Source organism: Aulonocara sp. 'chitande type north' Nkhata Bay, linkage group LG18 (genome assembly GCF_057382095.1).
Source record: "Aulonocara sp. 'chitande type north' Nkhata Bay isolate Kocher_YH1m ecotype deep benthic linkage group LG18, A_spYH_male_GT1.1, whole genome shotgun sequence".
In the NCBI taxonomy this organism is placed as follows: domain Eukaryota; kingdom Metazoa; phylum Chordata; class Actinopteri; order Cichliformes; family Cichlidae; genus Aulonocara; species Aulonocara sp. 'chitande type north' Nkhata Bay.
In genome coordinates this window covers 22155940-22175055 of record NC_141361.1, presented here as the reverse complement: position 1 = coordinate 22175055, position 19116 = coordinate 22155940, and the positions used below count along the sequence as shown (strand labels likewise).

At 41.2% G+C, this 19116-nt stretch overlaps 1 protein-coding gene across 1 annotated transcript; it reads left to right on the top strand.

Moving 5' to 3' along the window:
- The first annotated feature begins 4769 nt into the window (after positions 1-4769).
- On the top strand, positions 4770-18730 carry vwa5b2 (von Willebrand factor A domain containing 5B2). The gene is made up of 22 exons (XM_086272005.1): positions 4770-4879; positions 6300-6464; positions 7817-8023; positions 8753-8978; positions 9080-9237; positions 9486-9617; positions 9705-9829; positions 9921-10097; positions 10208-10318; positions 10936-11138; positions 12058-12172; positions 12536-12721; positions 13447-13657; positions 13740-14065; positions 14394-14631; positions 14718-15059; positions 15159-15293; positions 15756-15884; positions 15963-16013; positions 16378-16486; positions 17189-17312; positions 17602-18730. Exons 2-22 carry the CDS (start codon positions 6326-6328, stop codon positions 18361-18363), a joined length of 4206 nt encoding a protein of 1401 aa, XP_086128131.1. The 5' UTR covers positions 4770-4879; positions 6300-6325; the 3' UTR covers positions 18364-18730.
- The last annotated feature ends 386 nt before the right edge of the window (positions 18731-19116 follow it).

Here is a 19116-nt window from a genome sequence, read left to right as displayed (position 1 = left end):
GTAAAGTGCTGTGGCTGCAAAATAAGCCCAAATCAACATCCCTCCACTACTGTGCTTGACAGCTGATGTGATTTGTGCTGGTACGCAGTATTTGATTTCTTTTCCAAATGTGGCACTGTGCACCATGACCAAACATCTTCACTTTGATCTCATCTATCCATAAGACATTTTTTTTTCTCTTTAGGAGGCTTTCTGCTGACAATCCTTCCAAACAAGCTTGTTCAGTCTTTTTCTAACTGCTGTCATGAACTTTAACATTTAACGTGCTAACTGAGGCATGTAGAGTCTGAGATACGGCTCATGTTTTGCAGTTTCTCTGAACACTGCATGGGTGAATATGCTGAGATGTCCACTCCTGGAAAAACTGGCGACTCTCTTGAATGTTTTCCATTTGTGAATACTATTTCTCACTATAGAATTATGGCCTTCGGATGGCTTGGAAATGGCCTTATAACCCTTCCTATTTAAGATCAATAATGAAGTATTTCCTACTCAGTGTTGTGTTAGCACACACTTGAATATTTTAGACCAGCAAACTGCCTCTGCTTTTATAGAGGTGGTCACCTAAGCTGATGAACAGTGAATCAAGAGCATTTGACTAGCAGCTCTGGGCTTTAATTAAATTAATTAAATTAAATTAAAACTGCAGCACTCAACCAGACAGTGGATGGAAATTTCACTTTTCTGTGACGCAATAAAGACAGGATTTAAACAGTATTTTTAAAACTGCTTTTTATTATTATCACATAACAAACAAAATTAAGATCAGATTGTGGTCTAGTGAATAAATGACTACTTTAAGATTGTTAGCTTCCCCAGGTTTCAGGACAGATCAGTGTAGCTGGTATAGTTTTAGGACCTGCTGGCATTTAAGGTTATTCAGTGGTCTACATCTGTCTCAGGCCTTCAGTGAAGCACTGACTAAAATATATTTCTCTGCAATCGATATTAAAAGCACCACACTCCTCAGGAGAGTAATGTTTTATTGAGGAAATATGAGAGGTCTGTTAGAAGCAGCAAGGAATATACTAGCTTCTCTGCAGAAATTCACATGGATGCACATCATCTGCTGAACAGTTCACAAATGATTTACTGAGGGGTTCACAGGCTTTTCTGTGGTTGGCTGCTTGAGCAGGTTACATTGAGAAAACGCACAATGCACAGCACAGCACAAACTCACACTACAATGCGACATTAACAACAATCGTGTTGAAAAACTCCCAGGTATTGTGTTCAGTTATGAAACCATTCCCCCCCCCCATTGTCTCGGGCCGAAAACAATTGAAATCTAGGTCAGTGGGGTACGCAAGGGAGAAGAGGTTCCCAACATTTCAGCACAGACAGACACTTGAACCTCATGACAATAGTCAAGCAGAAGCAGCTCGTCTGCACAGGCCTGTCATTGTTAGACATGTTGTTAATTAGATCTATTATGACCTCAACAATCACATTAACTGCCATTAAGTTCACATTAACCACCAACTGTTCGATAATGAAATCTCCAATTTACGTAAATGGAGTGAGAATGATGACATGGCTGATTAAGTTTATGTGGAAACATAGCTCAGATCATCTTTCCTGATAATAATTCAACCACGCACCCATGATCTTCTCATAAAATATTGCATTTTTAGGGAAATAGATGGAGTTGTTAAAAGAGTGGCACGGAGATATAAAACTGTGCTTAGCTATGGTTTGAAATTGGATACTCTGAATCTGTATCTTTGACCTTGGAGCCACATGTGAGGGGTGAAAAGCTTTTTCTTTCAGTCACCCTTTGCTAAATGCTTTGAAACTACTTAGCATCTTCTGGTTCATGTACCTGCAGGGAACGGGCAGTCTGTCTCTAAAATGTGTATTTCTCTGTGCTGCGTGCTTTGGGCTCCTGATCACTGAAATAAGGCCACAGTTTGTTGCATCAAAAACGAAAAAAGACTAGCAGCCAGCTGAAAAAGGAGACAGGCTGCAAGAAGAGAATCCACAAGCAGCAGCTTTGTAAAGACTGACATCTAGTGTCACAGCAGTGAAACCTCCTGTTTTAATAGCTCTGCAGTTCAGTCTGGTAGAGTATTTACCCTCTGCTAAGATCCAGTTCAATTTATAATCTTCAGTTTTTATATAACAGAAACCGAAAAAACAAAACTACTTATATAAGATCGTGTTAGATATTTAAAGCCTGTAAGTGACTGTGTTCCTTAGACTATATTGATAAAAATAATAAAGTAAGAAACTGCTTTTGCTTTGAATTGTTAATACAAAGTTACTTAACTGGCCAATGTCATTATTCTTATTTTAAGCTTCTTCAAAGAAATCCATCTTTACTTCTACAGCTAACTAGCTTAAGCTGTTAGCTTGTATGCTTTCCTCCAGCTTCGGCATCTTTGGACTCTGCAAAGCTTTCAGCTTCTTCTGATCCAACACTTTAGGCTGGATTAATTTCTGTTGTTTTAGATCTGCTGTATTAATAAAATGGAGTTAGCCTGACAGTTAATATGAATCGGTTATTATATGCAGACATTTAATACTTCACGTTTTTCCATTTCAATAAAATAATTATTTTCAGTTTAGGTGTACTCAATATATTATTTGAATGGCTGAATATAGTCTATATCGGTCAGCTAAAGGAGCAACTAGAATCATCGCAGCTAAGTAGCTAAGCTAGCCTAGCTAATAAGCTAGCTAGCTGTAGAAACATCATAGGGATTTTTTAATTACTGTTTGGTTGCTCAAGTGTGATCATTTATTTAAAATGCAACATATTAATAACATTTTTACATTTACATTTTCACACAATTTCAGTTATACTGGATTTAAAGGCACAGGGAAGAAAGGTTAGCCAGATCACCCCATGCTCTCTCCCTATACCTGCCTTTGTGTTTCTGTTGTACAATTCACAAGCAAAAAAAAGAGTTTTAGCAATGTACTCGTATTCATCATAAATAAATCCAAATATGGCATTTTAATATGTGCTTATTGGATGCACCATTTAATTAATTTAATGATAAAGAATGATGCAATATAAAAAACAGACAGTATTGTACAGTGTCTCATGTCTTCCCATGAACATCAAAAACAAACAGAGTGCTCTTCAGGTGAACTATCAGGAGATGGTACTCTACTATGCTGACCTTACCTGCTTCCTTTCTCTTTGTATGTATCTGCTTTTCTGTCTCACACACACACACACACACACACACACACACACACACACACACACACACACACACACACACACACACACACCTGTACCACATTGAACTGCCAAAAAGTAGTGGATAAAACTAAGCAAATAAACAAATAATCAATAAAACGAATACAGTTACTTGTCTTGCAAAATGTTCTATCTATATATCTGCTTACATATATGACATTAAGTTTAGCAGTGACAGAAATGTTTTCATTTTTTAAGTTTCTTTAATCAGCATTTTTTTTGTGACGCTCTGCCAGGCCTTTTCTGCAGCTGTTTTTTGCTGCTTGTTAGTGAGTCTCTCTGCTTACAGTTTCGCAAACAGTAAAAGACGTCCAAGCTTTAAGATTGTTACATTTCTTTGCTTAAAGAAGCCCCTGGTTCAGTTTGTCACTATCCCCCTGTGTTGTGTGGCGCCACACTATCACTTTTGCAGCAGTTGACTGAATCTGATCAGCGATTAATGCCCTAAATTTAGTTTCATGAATATTAGAATTTGCATCATTAGTGAACATTAGTGACCCAGTTCCATTTGCAGTCATTCTTTCCCTCTGCACACTCTTCCCATTATTTTTAGTTAAAGTTCATCCATTTTCACCTGGCAGTTTAATCAGGCCTTTCTGTTCTTGAGTTACAGGTTTGCATCCTGAACTAAAACCTCTTTACATTCATGAAGGCGCCTCTCATACTTATATAACAATGAGCTTAATTTGCATAGCTAGAGTTTCTGTCAAATTCAAAACTCCAGAACTTTTACTGCTTTCACTGTCTAACTAGATATGAACCCAACTGTGATGCTCTTTTAACACATTTTTAATACTTTTTAAAATTCTGTAAAATTTATATTTCAAACCATGGTCTCAGATGACAGATTGAATTAATTTTTTAATTCTTTGCAGTGTTAGACCCACTGAAATGTAGACTGGAGGACAAAAACCTGTTCCTTCCTTGGTGTCACCTCCCCATGCCTACTGCTGCTTCTGACTGACCTGTTGGGAGAGGCAGAACACATCACCCCCCCCCCCCCCCCCCCCCCCCCCCCTTTCTCTCCCTAGCCAAACCATTAGCCATGAATTATGGTGCTGCTACCATCACGGCCAATTGTCTGGATGAAAAGCAGGCTCTGCCTCACTTACCGATCTGAGCTTTTGCCTCAACATCAGGTTCCCGATCATAGTTTCCGATCATCCCCTTGGCTCAAGTCAAAGCAGGTAAGCAAATGACATTTCACATAACAGGAAATGTGGGTTCGTGTGGAGATGCATGCTGGTGATTGATAGCAGCAGTGAGACCTGTTGTTAATCTGAAAGAGTCATTTTAATGCGTTGCCAGGCAATGAAAACACATTTGTACAGACTTTATGTAGCTATGAGCCAAATAATCAGTTGTACATGAAGATGTTTTTATCAGCTATTAGCTTTGTACCATATTTGTTGTTCATTAATGAATATGCATTTGTGACAGTGCTTTGTGACTTGACTTTCTTTATAGGGCAACTGCTGGATTTATGGACAGAGGCAAGGAGAGACAGAAGGAGGGAGCGAGAGAGACAGAGAGGGAGGGAGGGAGAGCAGAAAGCAGTATCTGTTAACAGGAAAACTCCTAACGTATCACTTGGGAAACCCGCAAGCAGATGTGGTGGCGGAGTGATGCAGGGACTGGACAGAGAGGCAAATTAGCAGACACAGCACAGTAAGTGTTCCTGGACGATTATTTTGCTTGTTATCTGGGGATTGTAACTGTCATGAGGAGACTGCAGTGTTGCCCAGAGCCAATTCGCAACCACCTCTGCTACTGCAAACACCGGACTGCTTGATTAAGTCTTGGCAAACAAACACAGGATCATCACTTTCTAAGATTTCAGTCTACTTTTAATGCATACAGTTTGAATAGTGGGTGCCATGGCGACTTTTCATGCACCTGAATATGTTACAGGATATGTTGCAGTATTTGTTTTCATATTTCATATATATATAAATATATATATATATATATACATACTTGTTTCAGGAACAACTCTTGAAGGTTAATATGTACATGCATACATAATTTTCATCTTTATTCTACAATATGTATTATATGCATGCACACATGCACACACTTACTGTGTAAAGATGTCATTATCTGTGTCTTACTTTTTTTGTCAGCAATAAACCTAAACAGATCTTCTATCAAGATTATTCATTAGCTTTGTCAGAGATCTTGTTCTGAATAGCCCAAAGAGGGCCGCTGTTGTACTTTTCCTTTCACGTGTGTTCTAGCAGTATTACTTTGCCCTACTTTGACAAACCAGGCATTTATTTGCTTGTTATGCACTGAGAGCACAGTAGCCAGATGGAGGCTGTTGATCTTGTTAGAAAGGTAGATGTGAAAAGACCATTACCTTGAACACAGCAAACACACACACACACACACACAGAGACGCACGCACACAAATGCACCCATGTGTGCATACTCAAACACACGTACATACACACACACAGAGTTTAGTTCACACTACCACTCACTAAGTAAGCTATACATAGGTTTCAGCACCTGTTGCACTTACAGTTATGAAGTGATCAGTCATGAAGACTTATTGAGTACAGTTTTAATTACATACATGAAAATTAGGACATATCTTAACAAGTTTTAATACTGTATTATTTCTTCCTGCAGTTAGAAAAGACTGAAGTAAGTATGGCACTGCAGTTTTAAGAACATGTGGCTTTGCATAGAGATTAGCAGCTAATTGCAAATGCTAGGCATGATGCATAATGGAGCAAGTGCTGACCTGCAGTGTTAATGATTAACCAAGCCTGTTATACTCCAGCTATCACAGTTGGTTGCTACGAGCTTGAGGAGACACGATAGGATGTTAGATGGCCAATAACTGATATGCCTGCACATATAAACAAGAAATATATGGCCTACGTTGTGTATACACATAAAATTGGGAACTTATCTGTTTTTGTTTAGTGTTAATTTGAGCAGCAAAAATCAGGTCTGGTTTACAAGGATCATTGTAATTGTGCTCTGAATAGAAAATGAGAGAATTTAAATGCACACTCACATGTTCCCCTTCCTGTCTGTGCTGGCCATTTGTGTACCTGTGTTTTGATCCAACCTGCAGGGCAGAGGCTTAATTTTACAGAAAAGATGGTGGGGCTGAGAAACCGCTCTACATGGAAACCACTGCTACTCAAAGCCTCCTGCATCAAATCTTGTGCTAATGGTTGCTCCATGGGCATCACTGCGCACCTTACCTATGCCAACGCTGACATAGAGTCTGTAGAAGGTGAGTACTAACTGCCAAGTTTAGTGTAGCTAAACTGTGATATTATAATATACCACGAGACACAAGAAAAAGAGTTTTTGAGTGCAAAGGATAATGATAATCCCAGATTAAAATTGGGAGTGGGACAAGACTTGGCCCGTGAGGAACACCAGATACTTTGAAGTAAAGATGAAGAGTAAAAATCAACAAATCTCTTTCATGTTTATTTGTACTTTATCATTATCAAAGACATCTAAAACCAACATGACCAAAACTGGCCATTCGATGAAATAAACAAGCAAACATACAATAGTAGTATGACTATTAATTTTCTGTATATTCAGAATAACTGACAAGTTTTTTACTTCCTTTAATAATCAGGAGCCCCTGTATGAATGTTCCAGAAGACTAAACATAGTATTTGCTTTGCCCCTATTAAATTTGTTCAAAAAGCTGCCACTGTCTTACACATTATATGCCATGAAGGCAGCGCAGCAGGAGCTGATGGCACAAAACAACTTTAAGTCTTCTCCCTAAGTTTTCCTTGAAGTGTTTACTTTATTAAAAGCCCTTGATGCTCGCCTCTGTCAGTGCGCCCCAGGGTGGCTGTGGCTACAATGTAGCTTGCCATCACCAGTGTGTGAATGGGTGGATGACTGGATATGTAAAGCGCTTTGGGGTCCTTAGGGACTAGTAAAGCGCTATATAAATACAGGCCATTTACCATTTACCATTTATTCAAGTAAGATTTTCTGCTTATCTTCTACTTAATGAATACCTTACAGCCAGTCAAAGTGATGCACAAAAGACCTAACTTACCAAGTAAGAAGAAGAAAAGACCTATAGCCCTGACTCTAACTTAACAGTATAGCCAGATTTATTACAATAAGTGAGGAAATTAAAAAAAAACAAATGTGTTTGTTGGATTCATTCCTTTACGACAGAGTAAACTTAGCACAAAATGTAAGGTAAAAAGCAAAGCAATTGTTGTTTATTTTACTGCTGAAAAATATCTTTCAGTGAAAAAATATCTTGTTCTTTGAAGGAAATTTGGTTAAGGAAAGCTGGGAGAAAGACACGCAGTGACCAATCTCAAGGGTAGATTTGAACCCAGGCTCTTCCATAAACCCTACAACAGCTCAGTCACCTATTCAACCCAGCGAGCTAAACTAGTATCCTGACAAAAGAAATGTATTAAGGTTTTCCATATTATGTCTTACCTAAGAAGAGAACTTAAGGTATGCAACTGGCTCCAGATCCCCCGATCTTAGAAATATCTACTGTACTTATTTTACTTATGAACATTTCTTTAGCAAAAGCCTGTTTCAGTTTTATGTGTCTTAGCAGCTTGTGTGTCTGTAACCTTCATCCAGGTGTGTTCATATACCCTCTCGGTGAAAAGGAGGTTGTGGTGGGCTTTGAAGCCGTGATCGCAGGCCGGTTGGTTGGGGTCCAGATCCAAAGCCGAGGAAAGTTAAAGGACTGCTGTTTGGATTGCTGCCCTGGAGTTGGTCTTGAAGGGAATGGCCTGGAGTGGGGCTGCTGTGGGAGCCCCAGTCTAGACATGCAATGCACCAACGGTGAGGGGGAGGATGGAAGAATGCCGTGAAGGCAAAAATATTATGTTGAAGTTGTTACATTTTTCTCTGATACAATTTCAGAATTGTAAGGAATAAACATTAGAGTTATACCAGCTTGCATTTAAATATATATAATATTATAAATGATATATAATATTATTTATGGATACTGCTGCAGACATGATTCATTGCTTCTCTCCTTGCAGACAGTCTAGCGCAGACGTAGAGAGGGCTATCTGAAAAAGCCATCTTTACACTTGTGAAATGCATATATTTAGTTTGAAAAGCCCTTGATGCTGATGCTGATGCTGCATGACACTAAAGCAATAAAATCGGCTTTTAGCTTATAATAAAAATGTTTTATATAACTGCAAAACATTTGTGTACTGATGCTGCAGTAATAATGTGGCTTCAGTACGGTAAGTCCGTTCTGTGTCAGATGAGGAAGGCCATCTGATCTGGATCCCTGCCTAATGTTGTAACGGCATTCACTTAGTAGAAACATATCTACTTAACTGCAGACCACAGAACAGTTTATTTAATTCAGCTGATGGTGATGGATTATTCTGAGTAAATACCAGCAATTAATGTGCGTTTGTGTGCTAGGTTTTCAATCATGTGCTCTTTTCACATTCATCTACATGTATTTTCATATTTATTAATGATGTCGCAGACAGTCTTGAAAATTTAACATAAGGTTCTAACACAACATTGTATTTTGGGCTTTAGGACATCTGATCCTGGATGAGGACCTGGAGAGAACCACTTTCATCGTGGGCACCGGAGTCATTGGCCCCATGGATATAGTGTCGATCATCATAAGCACGACACTAGAACTTCCCACATTAGAAAACGGAGCCATTCGGATCGTCTACCCCACACTCCTTACCCCGCTTGTCACTGGGAAAATGACTCCAAGCAAGAGTGAAAGTGGAGGGAAGTCTGATGAAACTGGGTATTTATCAGACGTGGACTCCTGATTTTTTCCCCCCACTTCTTTCATATTATTTTCCTAAAAAACTTCCCATTGTGCGCCTTTTTTTCTTGTTTTTGTAGGGCGACCAGTTGTTTTGGTGCCACCTCAGGAAAACAAGATCGGATCGTGCACTCTCAGCAGCAGTGTGCGCACGCCATCTTCACCAGCCCAGCTGTCAACCTGGCACCTTATGAGCTGAACTTCCAGCTGCTGGTCAGAGGGGCCTGTCTGCTGGCTGGTACTGCCTGTCTCCTCAAATAAGGCTGATTCAGTGGTTTTCATCTCAACCATTATGAAATATGAGAACAGCAGGCAATCTCATTACTGAATAAAATGAATAGCTTCATAGGCGATCTCAGTCCAAACACAGCCAGACGATGAAACAGATTTAATCTTCACTAGTGTGTGCTGTAAAGAAAAATTAACTCATTCAAAACATTGTAATATGTTTACTGATTTTCATTTTTTGCCTCTCTTTATTGATAGGACTGGAGAGCCCTACTCACGCTCTGAGGGCAGATGCAGATCCAAGTGCTCAAAGTGCCTCTGCCACCTACATCACCTTGGCACAGGAGCATCCCTATGACAGACACATAGAGATTATTTTGCACCTCAGCGGTGAGCGATGACAAAGTGGTTTGGGAAGGTCTGAACTTTTCATTGCTGTGATTTTCTTTTTATTCTGACTTTTAAACCCTTCCTCAGAACCTCACAGCCCCTTGGTCATCTTAGAGAGAGGCAGGCTCTCCTTCAGCCAATATGAACAGCAAATCTGCTCCCGTCGAGATTTCATCCGATGCACCCGCAAGGATTCAGAACCTGAAAGAAAGGTTTGTTCGTTTTTTCCTGCTGTCAAACATTTAAATACACCTTTCTCAAGACGTTAAGCTTTCATTGCTGATTTTCCTTCTTCGCCTGCAGCTGGAGTTTGTCAGGAAGCGATACCACAAAGACATTCTGTGCAGCCCTGTGTTGATGCTCAATTTCTGCCCCGACTTGCTGCGTGAACCTCTGGAAGTGCACAAAGCCACCAGGGAGCTGCTGTTTCTCATTGATCGCAGTGGCAGCATGAGTGGCGCCAACATCCAGCGTGTGAAAGTGAGCAGTAGTCAAAAGCATGCAAATAAAACATGAAGTTCAGATTTGAGAATGTATATATATGTATATGACTCTGGCTCCATCCTGTATATGCTTTCTTATTCTGACAGGAAGCCATGGTGGTGGCACTCAAGAGTCTACCTTCTGGCACAATGCTCAACATTGTGGGATTTGGTACCACCATCAAGCCCCTGTTCACCTCCAGCAAGCTTTGCACTGATGTCAGTATTACCTAATGAGCTTTGCCCCTGAATTGGGTATTTTTAAAAGATTTTCAGTGTTTTTCATGATATCTGTGAATCCCTTCCAGTAAACGAGAACACACGGAGCATTTGGATGATGTTTTTCTGAACACAAAATGTCATTCAGTCGTTCAGGACTATCTGTTCTGTTTTCTACTCTCTAATCAGGCAATAGGTCAGTTCTTGGGTTGCCTTAGTAGCAGAGTATCAGGTTTTATCCAGACCCGGGGCTGCAAGCACAAACAGTCTTTCCACATTCTCCTCACCATATGGTGGCCTTTCATGCATTTTCACTTAGGCAGGACGTGTCCCTCCATCTCCTGCACTGACAGCTATGTTTATCCACCATGTGAACTGAGGTCATTTTAAGGCAGGTGCTAATGTGTGTTTGTTTGTGCTGTCTTTATTAGAGAAGGGTTGATTTAATTTGTTGCTTCCCTCACAGGCTAATTAGTGCATCTGATAACAAACAGTAAATTTATCCTGGCAACATGTTTGCACAGGCGCTGCGGTTCGACAGGAGTTGTTTGCTTCTCCCTCCTTTACTCAGGATCTGATTGCATCCCCACTTTAATCACTTGTGTGTTTGCGTGCAGGTCACACTAACTCGGGCCTACGAGTACGTCCAGAGGATGAGAGCTGACATGCGAGGCACCAACCTGCTGGGGGCGCTCTTCTGGGTCTATCAACAGCCCATGCAGCGCTCGTACCCTCGCCAGGTCTTTATTATTACAGATGGATCCATCAGCAATGTAGCTAGAGTGCTGGAGCTAGTACGCAGAAACGCGTGTGCTGGCAGGTATGGATATTATGTGCGAAGGAGGGTACAGAGGGAGCAGCTAGTTATCTATCATGACAGACAGATAAAACTGACAATAGTTGCAACAGCTGGTTAATAAAAATGCAATATTAAATAAACCATTAAATCAGTGAGGTTAGGAAGCAGGAGATAAGTAAAGGAGAGTGAATGGAGGCAGAAACAGGTGAATGACATGACAGAGACAGTATATGGGGGAGGACAGCAAGAGAAACAGAGCGTGGACCCAAGCAAACAGTGATCATAAAGACCTGAGAGCAAATCTCTGTGGAAGAAAGACAAGAAAGGCTTGAAGTATTTTTCAGCCCCGCCCAGTAATCCCGTTAAGTGCTCTCCTCTGCAGTAAGAGTCACGCCCCTCTGGTTTTCCCCAGATGCAGAATGACTTCATTTATGCCTTATTAGTATTCGCCTGTCGGACTGACTTTCTCCACTGTAATTTTTCGCTGTCCTTTAGCAAACTAGGAACACGTTTGTTCGTTTCTTTATTCTTATGGAAAACATCTAATTCTGCCCAGTGTAAATTAGATTGCCATCTCACTGCAGTCTGCACCTGAGAAGGTGTTGTACATCATTTTGAGCTTCTGTTTCCATATTTAGCCAGCCAGACTGCTGCTCAAGAACTCAGCCTTTTTCGATTATTCCGTCCCCTGAGCCATTTAAACTCTTAGCTAGCCAAATGGCTGGTGATCTCCACCAGTGTCTGTTTGATGACTCTACATTTTCTATTTGTAAGCGACATAGAAGCAACATTTTAGGTTATTTTCAGGCTACTTCAATAGACATAAAAAATAAACTGTTATAACACAAACAGTGAAAATCATCCACAATTTAATATCATAATTAAATTTTCTCTTGTGACGTGATAAAAATGTAATGTACACACTGTATCACCTTTGCAGATGCTTTGGCTTAGGCCTTGGTCCACGAGCCTGCAGGAGACTCCTGCAGGGCGTTGCCAAACTGACAGGAGGGACTACAGAGTTCTTGGATGATGAGGAGAGACTCCAGCCCAAGGTCAGCAGCGCTGCAGCACTGCCACCTATTGGAGTGAAAAGAATTGCAAATTAATTAAAAGCAAAGTCTTGAAAGAATACATATGTAAACCTTGGGGCATTACATTAGCATTTCAGCATAGAGAAAAGCAACTAGCAGTCGTAAAGTGTAATAACTACTCAAGCATTTAAGTATAATTTAGAGTTATTTTACTTTAGTATTTTCATAGTATGGCTTTTATAGTTAGTTTAACAACTGTTAGCCATTGAAGATATACATGTATAAGTTTAAGTTTACCAATTTTTTAGCTTATGACAAATCACGGAAAAAGTGTTTTTTTAATTAGTTTGATACGTTTACTTCTTCTCCCCATTTCTGCAACAGTTAATCAAGCCCCTGAAGAAGGCCTTTGAACCTGTTCTGACTGACGTACGGATCGACTGGTATCTGCCAGAAAACATGGAGGCTCTTCTTACACCCAATGAAATCCCTCCACTCTACCCCGGGAACCGCCTCATAGGATACTGCACGCTTTACGACATGACCAGTTTCAAAGCAAAAAAGGCAGAGGTATTACTCTGTGTGCATTACCATGTAAAATATTAAGTCAGCACTTATTTGTTTATGTTGCTTCAAGTGAGTCAGATGTTATTGTATTTTTACAGTGTTCTTGAGCAAGAGTTCTCCAGGGTTTCTGAAACTCTTGCAGAGTTTATCTTTGGACATTTGCTGATTTTTCGCTCGTTGTTAGTCCAGTCCTTGTAGCTGACCAACTTTAGAGCTATAACTGACCTATGAATCATTCAATCATAAATAACACACCAAACTAAATGGATGAACCAGTCTTGTGTCTCCACATAACAGACAACTTAGCAAAGAACAAATGTTAAATTGTATCTTTAGGCACTTTGTTCCCATTCCTTTAGTTGAATCTATGACAAATGTCAAAGATAACACAGTTTGGCAGGGATAAAGTATTATTTTTGCACCTGGAAACCTATTCCTGAAGATTACTTAGAGAACCTATGAGAACGCTGCCAAAGACAGTTCAGGCTATGTTGGAGAAAAAAAGATCGTCATACCAAATATTGACTTTGTAGAATTCTAATGAGTTTCAAACTCTTTCTTTTTGCTTTATAAGCTGTATTTTTGTACATGTATATTTTAATACATTGCTGAAGCCATTTCCAGTTTTTCTACCAAAATATGCAGAAGTGAGGGTTGGCCCCATATTTTTGCACAGTACTGTACCATTTTTTTAAATGTAATCTTTGCATTTTATTTTTTTGCTTCAGGAACAGAGCTACAAAGATTTACTTCGTGGTTCTACGGGTTCAGTTTTTGGCCAGTCGAACGATGAGCTTTCACCTCCTCCTGCCTCTGAGCTCATGCCTGTGGTGACATGTGCAGATGGCACTGAGTTGGAGGAAGCACTGAGGGAAATTTCTAGAGAGATATCCTCTGAGTTCTCCTGTGCCAAAGACACAGACACAGGCACCAGTCCAGGTTGGTCACTCATCACGAACATTTGCATTTGCCAGCACACTTTAAACCACAGTGGCTAACAACAGGCTTTTGTCCACTATAGGTGTGGAGTTGGACTGGTCCAGCGATGTGAGGAAGAGGATCCAGGAGAGCTCTTACATTCAGGAGCAGTACATCCTCACTCGCTGCTCACTCAGCAGTGAACGAAGTCTACAAACGCAGTCCCACTCTCACATACATGCCTCAAATTCTGACGGGGGCTTTCTCTCCAGCTGTCACTGCTCTGGTCCAGTGCTCGATACAGGGTCTCTGCCCCAAGGCCTCGAGAAGATGCCCCCTCCAGAACAGAGATCATCCCTGTCTCGCTGGGCAGACTCATCATGGCAGCAAGACCTTTCAGTCAAATCCCCAGACAGCGGGACCAAAAAAGTAAGACTAAAGACTGACAGACTTTTTTTTGGGAATTTAGTAAGTAATTGGGAACACACAGACAAAACAAGACATGAAAATATAACAACTATATATAACTATAAACTTCTATCTTTCCTTTGGAAGAAAGATCATATAAATTAAAAAGACTGCTTATTTGAGTCATGCACAGCTGAAGCACACAGTCAGTATATCACAGGAGGTTGCTGCAAAGTTATTCTTGCAACATGGCAAATACATTTCAATCTAATGACCTTAACATACTGCAGAGAAAAGCAAAATGATACCCAAACCTACTTCTCTTTGCTTGTCCCCCTTTTACAACCAGAACGGGTGTCTGGATGGAGCTGAGGAGTCTCGTAGGAGACAAAAAGCACTAGCACGTTCAACGATGGCAGCGCGAAGTTTTTCATCCCCCCAGGGTGAATTAGAGATGCATCGGCTGAGAAGGGCTCTGGAGAGGGTCTCCTTTGACCAAACACTGGGAGGGAAGCTGGAAGAAAGTGACGCGGAGACACAGCCAACACCACGAGGGACAGCGTCCCACAGAAGCCTCACCGACTCCAGTAAGTTTCACTGCAAAGAAAATAGGATCATATTTATTTATTCAGTCCCGTAAAATTTCTATCCTATTTTTCGCTCTGCCCCTTAGATGGACTCTTGTTTCCCGCCTCCCCTCTGGACTGGGACAGTTTCACAGATCCAGAGTATCTCTTCGCTGCTGTCCCGCCTGACAGTCCTCCCCCAGGCCAGTGCCGTTCCCTTATTCATGGTGTCCTGAGTGGCAGGCCTGTGTCCTGGGAGGTCACTGTAGACCTGGGGCACCTCTGGACCCCTGAGAGTCAGGACATTGAAGTAAGTGGGGTATATGGAAGGGGAGGTGAAGAAGGAAGAGGAGGGAAATCGTGCCAGGAGATCATTCACCAACTGACCGCTCGCTCAGTTATAAGAGACTTTGAGAAAATGGCAGAGAAAGAGAGCGACATTGGACATGGTGGGCGGTTTACCGGTTGCTTTTTCCTACTGATTAATGTGCCGTTATCTCCAAACTACTGTGCATCTCTTACTATTCCTCTGTTTGATGGCTTCTTAGGCTCAGCGAAGCGATATCGTACAAAGGCTATCCAGACAAGTAAGCACTGTAACATCATCTGTATGTACACAGCCTTCACCACCACTGACAGCAATCCCAACAAAGGCTTGGCTGACATGGATGTGCAAACCACAGGTGTGCCACCCACCAACACACATACACAGAATAAACTCTCAGCTCAACTTTCATCCAGGAAGTTTTGTTTACTTGTCAATGATAATAAGATATCTGTAAAGAACAATCCTGATCTTCTCATTGGTGTTATGAGGAATCAAGCATTAGAATTTGTCTTCTCTTTGAAGCCTGGTTTTATGTGTATGCAAGTTTAGAGCATGCAGCTTGAAAGACTTTGGCAGTAACAGGTCTGTATAATTCTATATTTGTGTCTGATCCCCCTGACCTTGATTTGGATAATGGAGGGATGGACGGACAGACGGAAGGAAAATCAATAGCTCTTCTGAATTCTCTAACTTAAGGAAAACAGTGCTAAGTGAATTACAGAAGCACCATTTTAAATGTTATTTTTATTTATTGTTGGATTCAGTTGATATTTTTAAGGGTCCACATTGTGTTCTGTTTATTTGTGTGTGTCTGCAGGGCTACATTTGGGAAACAGGCAGGCTTTTCAGTCAGGCATTCGTAGGCAGAGGACTTATTCTGTAGGTCTGGGCAGACGGCACACCACTGGAGACAGTGCAGAGGTGGAAGACACCTGGAACTCTACAGGTAAGAACGACCGAATGATGCCAGCACCCATTTCTGTTATCAAGACTTTAGGTCATCAACAATCTTTGTATCTCTCAGACAGAGATGACACTCCTGCCTCACCCTGTAGTGTAACATCCTGGGACTCTAGTAAGTACTGCTGTCCGTTCGCTCAGGGAAAACTCTGGTGTAAGTAGTCTCGAGGCTTCTGAAGAGAAAGCTGTGGTGAGAAGGAGAAAAAGGAGGACCCCTCTCCCCCGACTCCATTACACACACAACTTGTGAAGAAGCTTTTAAAGGATCAGTTCATCTAAATAAATCTTCCTTAACTTTATTGGTATCCAATCGCACAGACATATTTGCTTTTATTCATTTAGTTCCAGATCCATGTAAAATACCTCTGATCAGTTTTGTTTAATCTGGATGAGCTGAGCCTTTAAGCACAATCAGAAAACACCACTTTTATCACTGAGCTGATAAAACAATACAATTTAATGTTTTAATGTCATCCCAGGTGTAGGGGGCAGCTCCTACTACACTACAGCCATGGCAACAGGCACCCCGAGCACTCGCTCACAGCGATCTATAGAGAGCAAGTCAATGGAGAGCTTCTTTGGCACCAGGTAAGACTTTCATATTAAACTCTTTTAACAGTTTGTGTGAGACTGACAAAGATGCAATAAAATAAACAGCATGAAAGGACTAAAAGGCGCTAAAAACTCCTAAGAAGTAAGACACGAAAACAAATACTGTAGTTTCTTGAAAAGCTCCTACTTTAAAGTTGTTCATGTATACACTCCGGTTTGTGCACATGTTACTTAAATGTAAGAAATGAGCCACAGCATCACCACTCTGTTTACCCACATCTGTAAATGTCCTGAGAGTGAATGATGGGCCATTTACTGAAGTGTAGGAGTTAATAAATATGTGAAAACAACTCGGCCCTGGAACTCATACAGCACAGACTGTAGGTTCTAACCGTGATTGATGCAGTGAATGTTGTTCAGGTCAGGGTTCATCTTTTCACGCAGGCATATGGCTGTTCACTGCAGCTGCACGCTAATTCAAACCCAACAACCCTTACACGTGACATGTCTTTAGCGACTCCCATCACAACAAAGGTTTCTAACTGCAAATTGTCAAAAGTTGTTGCAAAACTCACCGTTGTAGTGAATTCTGATGTAGATTATACGGAAGTATTCATAGGATTTCTTTTTTGCGAGGCTCCTGTTAAATCTGACACTCTGAATCCATGTAATTTGTCTTTTGTTTAAATGTTAGATTTTTTTTTTTTAGCGTACCTGTTTTGTTTTTTTTAATTCCAGGTTCCCGCTGGGCAGGCTCAGGTCCTCCATTTCATCAGGAAAGCAGGTGCCTGTCAAGTCCCACTGCTTATCTGCCGAGACTGAGAAACATCCTGAAAGTGAAGCTCCAGACTACCTGCCCCTGGTGAGCTGTGCCAACATGGAAAACAGTGAAGTGCTAAAGTTGTGTCCACTTTATTTGTTTACCCAGCACACAATACATACCATCAGCTCCCAAATTCATTCTGCAAACTCCTGGAGTCAGTCAACATTTAAAGGCAGAAGAACTTTGGAAAGTTAAACCACGTGCTATGACAAATAGTGTGCAAAAGAGAAACACTGCCACGTTAAAGGCAAAGTGCATTTGCAGCATTGTAATACTGTGCACTCATCTTCAAGTGTGCTCATTACCCATGTCTGTTATGACTCCTCAGGTTCGTCTGCAGCTGGCATCAGGAGCTTTTCTTCTGACTGAGATCTACTCTGACTGTGTCCAGATTCCTCTGGACCGCCTTAAAAGAGCATCGCCATACAGTCTCCACCGCCGTAGTCTCAGCCCAGCCTTACGCTGCACATCTCCCAGTGCTCCATCCTTGTCCACTAGTGCCAAACCTCCTGGTGCTCCCTCTGGTCACCACGTTACCTTCTCTCCTTCCGCTTGCTCCTTTGTCAGACCAGCCATTCCACCTTTCCACCACACTCCAGATGATACTCCCCTAATTTTGGAATCGAGGCTTCGCCGAAGATACCTCTCTGAACAAGACCCTGTCACCTCTCCCACTGACCTCCCCAGCTCTGAAGAGGGTTCTTTGGAGTTATCCATCAGCCCCTTTCAGAACCAGAACCTCGGCCAAGCAGACAGTGGCCGTGGGTCAGAGACAGATATATATGAAGGCTCTACACCTGAGCAAGCTTACCTCCAAGGGAGCAGCCAGTTGGCTCAAGAGGATCTGGAGGGCTCAACTTGGGCCACAGCTGTGGCCCTAGCGTGGCTAGAGCACCGGTGTGCCGGCTACTTTATGGAGTGGGAACTGGTAGCAGCAAAAGCAGACTCATGGCTGCGCTGTCAGAAGCTGCCCGAGGGACTGGACATGGCAGGGCTTAAGGGAGCAGCCAGACAGCTGTTCCTGCTGCTGCGCCACTGGGATGAGAACATTCAGCTGAACATGCTGTGTTATAACCCAAATAATATGTGAGACAATCGTCTCAGAGGAAACCAAGCCAACTCTGATTGTTAGCATTCTCACCATTTCCCAACGATAGTGACTCTAAATGCCTTTACATGGAAAAATCGTGTTTTATTAACTTAGGCAGTGCCAAGTTCATTCTAATACTACATGCCATAGACCAGGGGGCCTTTTATGATCAGTGTGCTTTATGCAATCACAAATATGCCTTTATCATCTAAATGGGCTTTTTGTAGTCTAGCTTTTAGTTTGCAGCCAGTATAATATACTACTATACCAAATATGTAATCACAGTTACTGTAAAATGAAGATTTTGATTATCAAGATGATTATTTGATAAATTAAACAAAGATGAGCTTTAAACAGTGAAATGATTGTTGGTAAAAATAATAAAAAACACTAAAATTCAACCATTTGTTGTATTGTGTAACAATGAAGACCACACAGGTTTAGTAGAATCCATTTGCCGTTTTTCAGTCTACTGCATGTTTCTCACATTAAATCCATCTATGAGTGCGGCCACTCACAACAGAGGATGACAAGTTACAGAAATCAGACAAACAGACTGATTGTCCACAGCTGACTTTTACACATTTGTGTAAAAATACAAAAAAACATCCCCTTCGATAGAGAATACTTATGTTTCATAACTGTGGCAGAGGAAATGCCACAAGCTTACGCTTGCTATGCAGTTATTTTAAAGCTTGGCGTTCAAGTTCTTATGCACATTATTGACACTTTCAATATACGATCATCTGAGCA

Coding starts and splice junctions, on each gene's coding strand:
- vwa5b2 (XM_086272005.1), top strand. CDS start 6,326: ATGGTGGGGCTGAGAAACCGCTCTACATGGAAACCACTGCTACTCAAA. Junction 14,632..14,717: donor CAGAAGCCTCACCGACTCCA/GTAAGTTTCACT, acceptor TCTGCCCCTTAG/ATGGACTCTTGTTTCCCGCC. Junction 16,014..16,377: donor TGTAACATCCTGGGACTCTA/GTAAGTACTGCT, acceptor ATGTCATCCCAG/GTGTAGGGGGCAGCTCCTAC.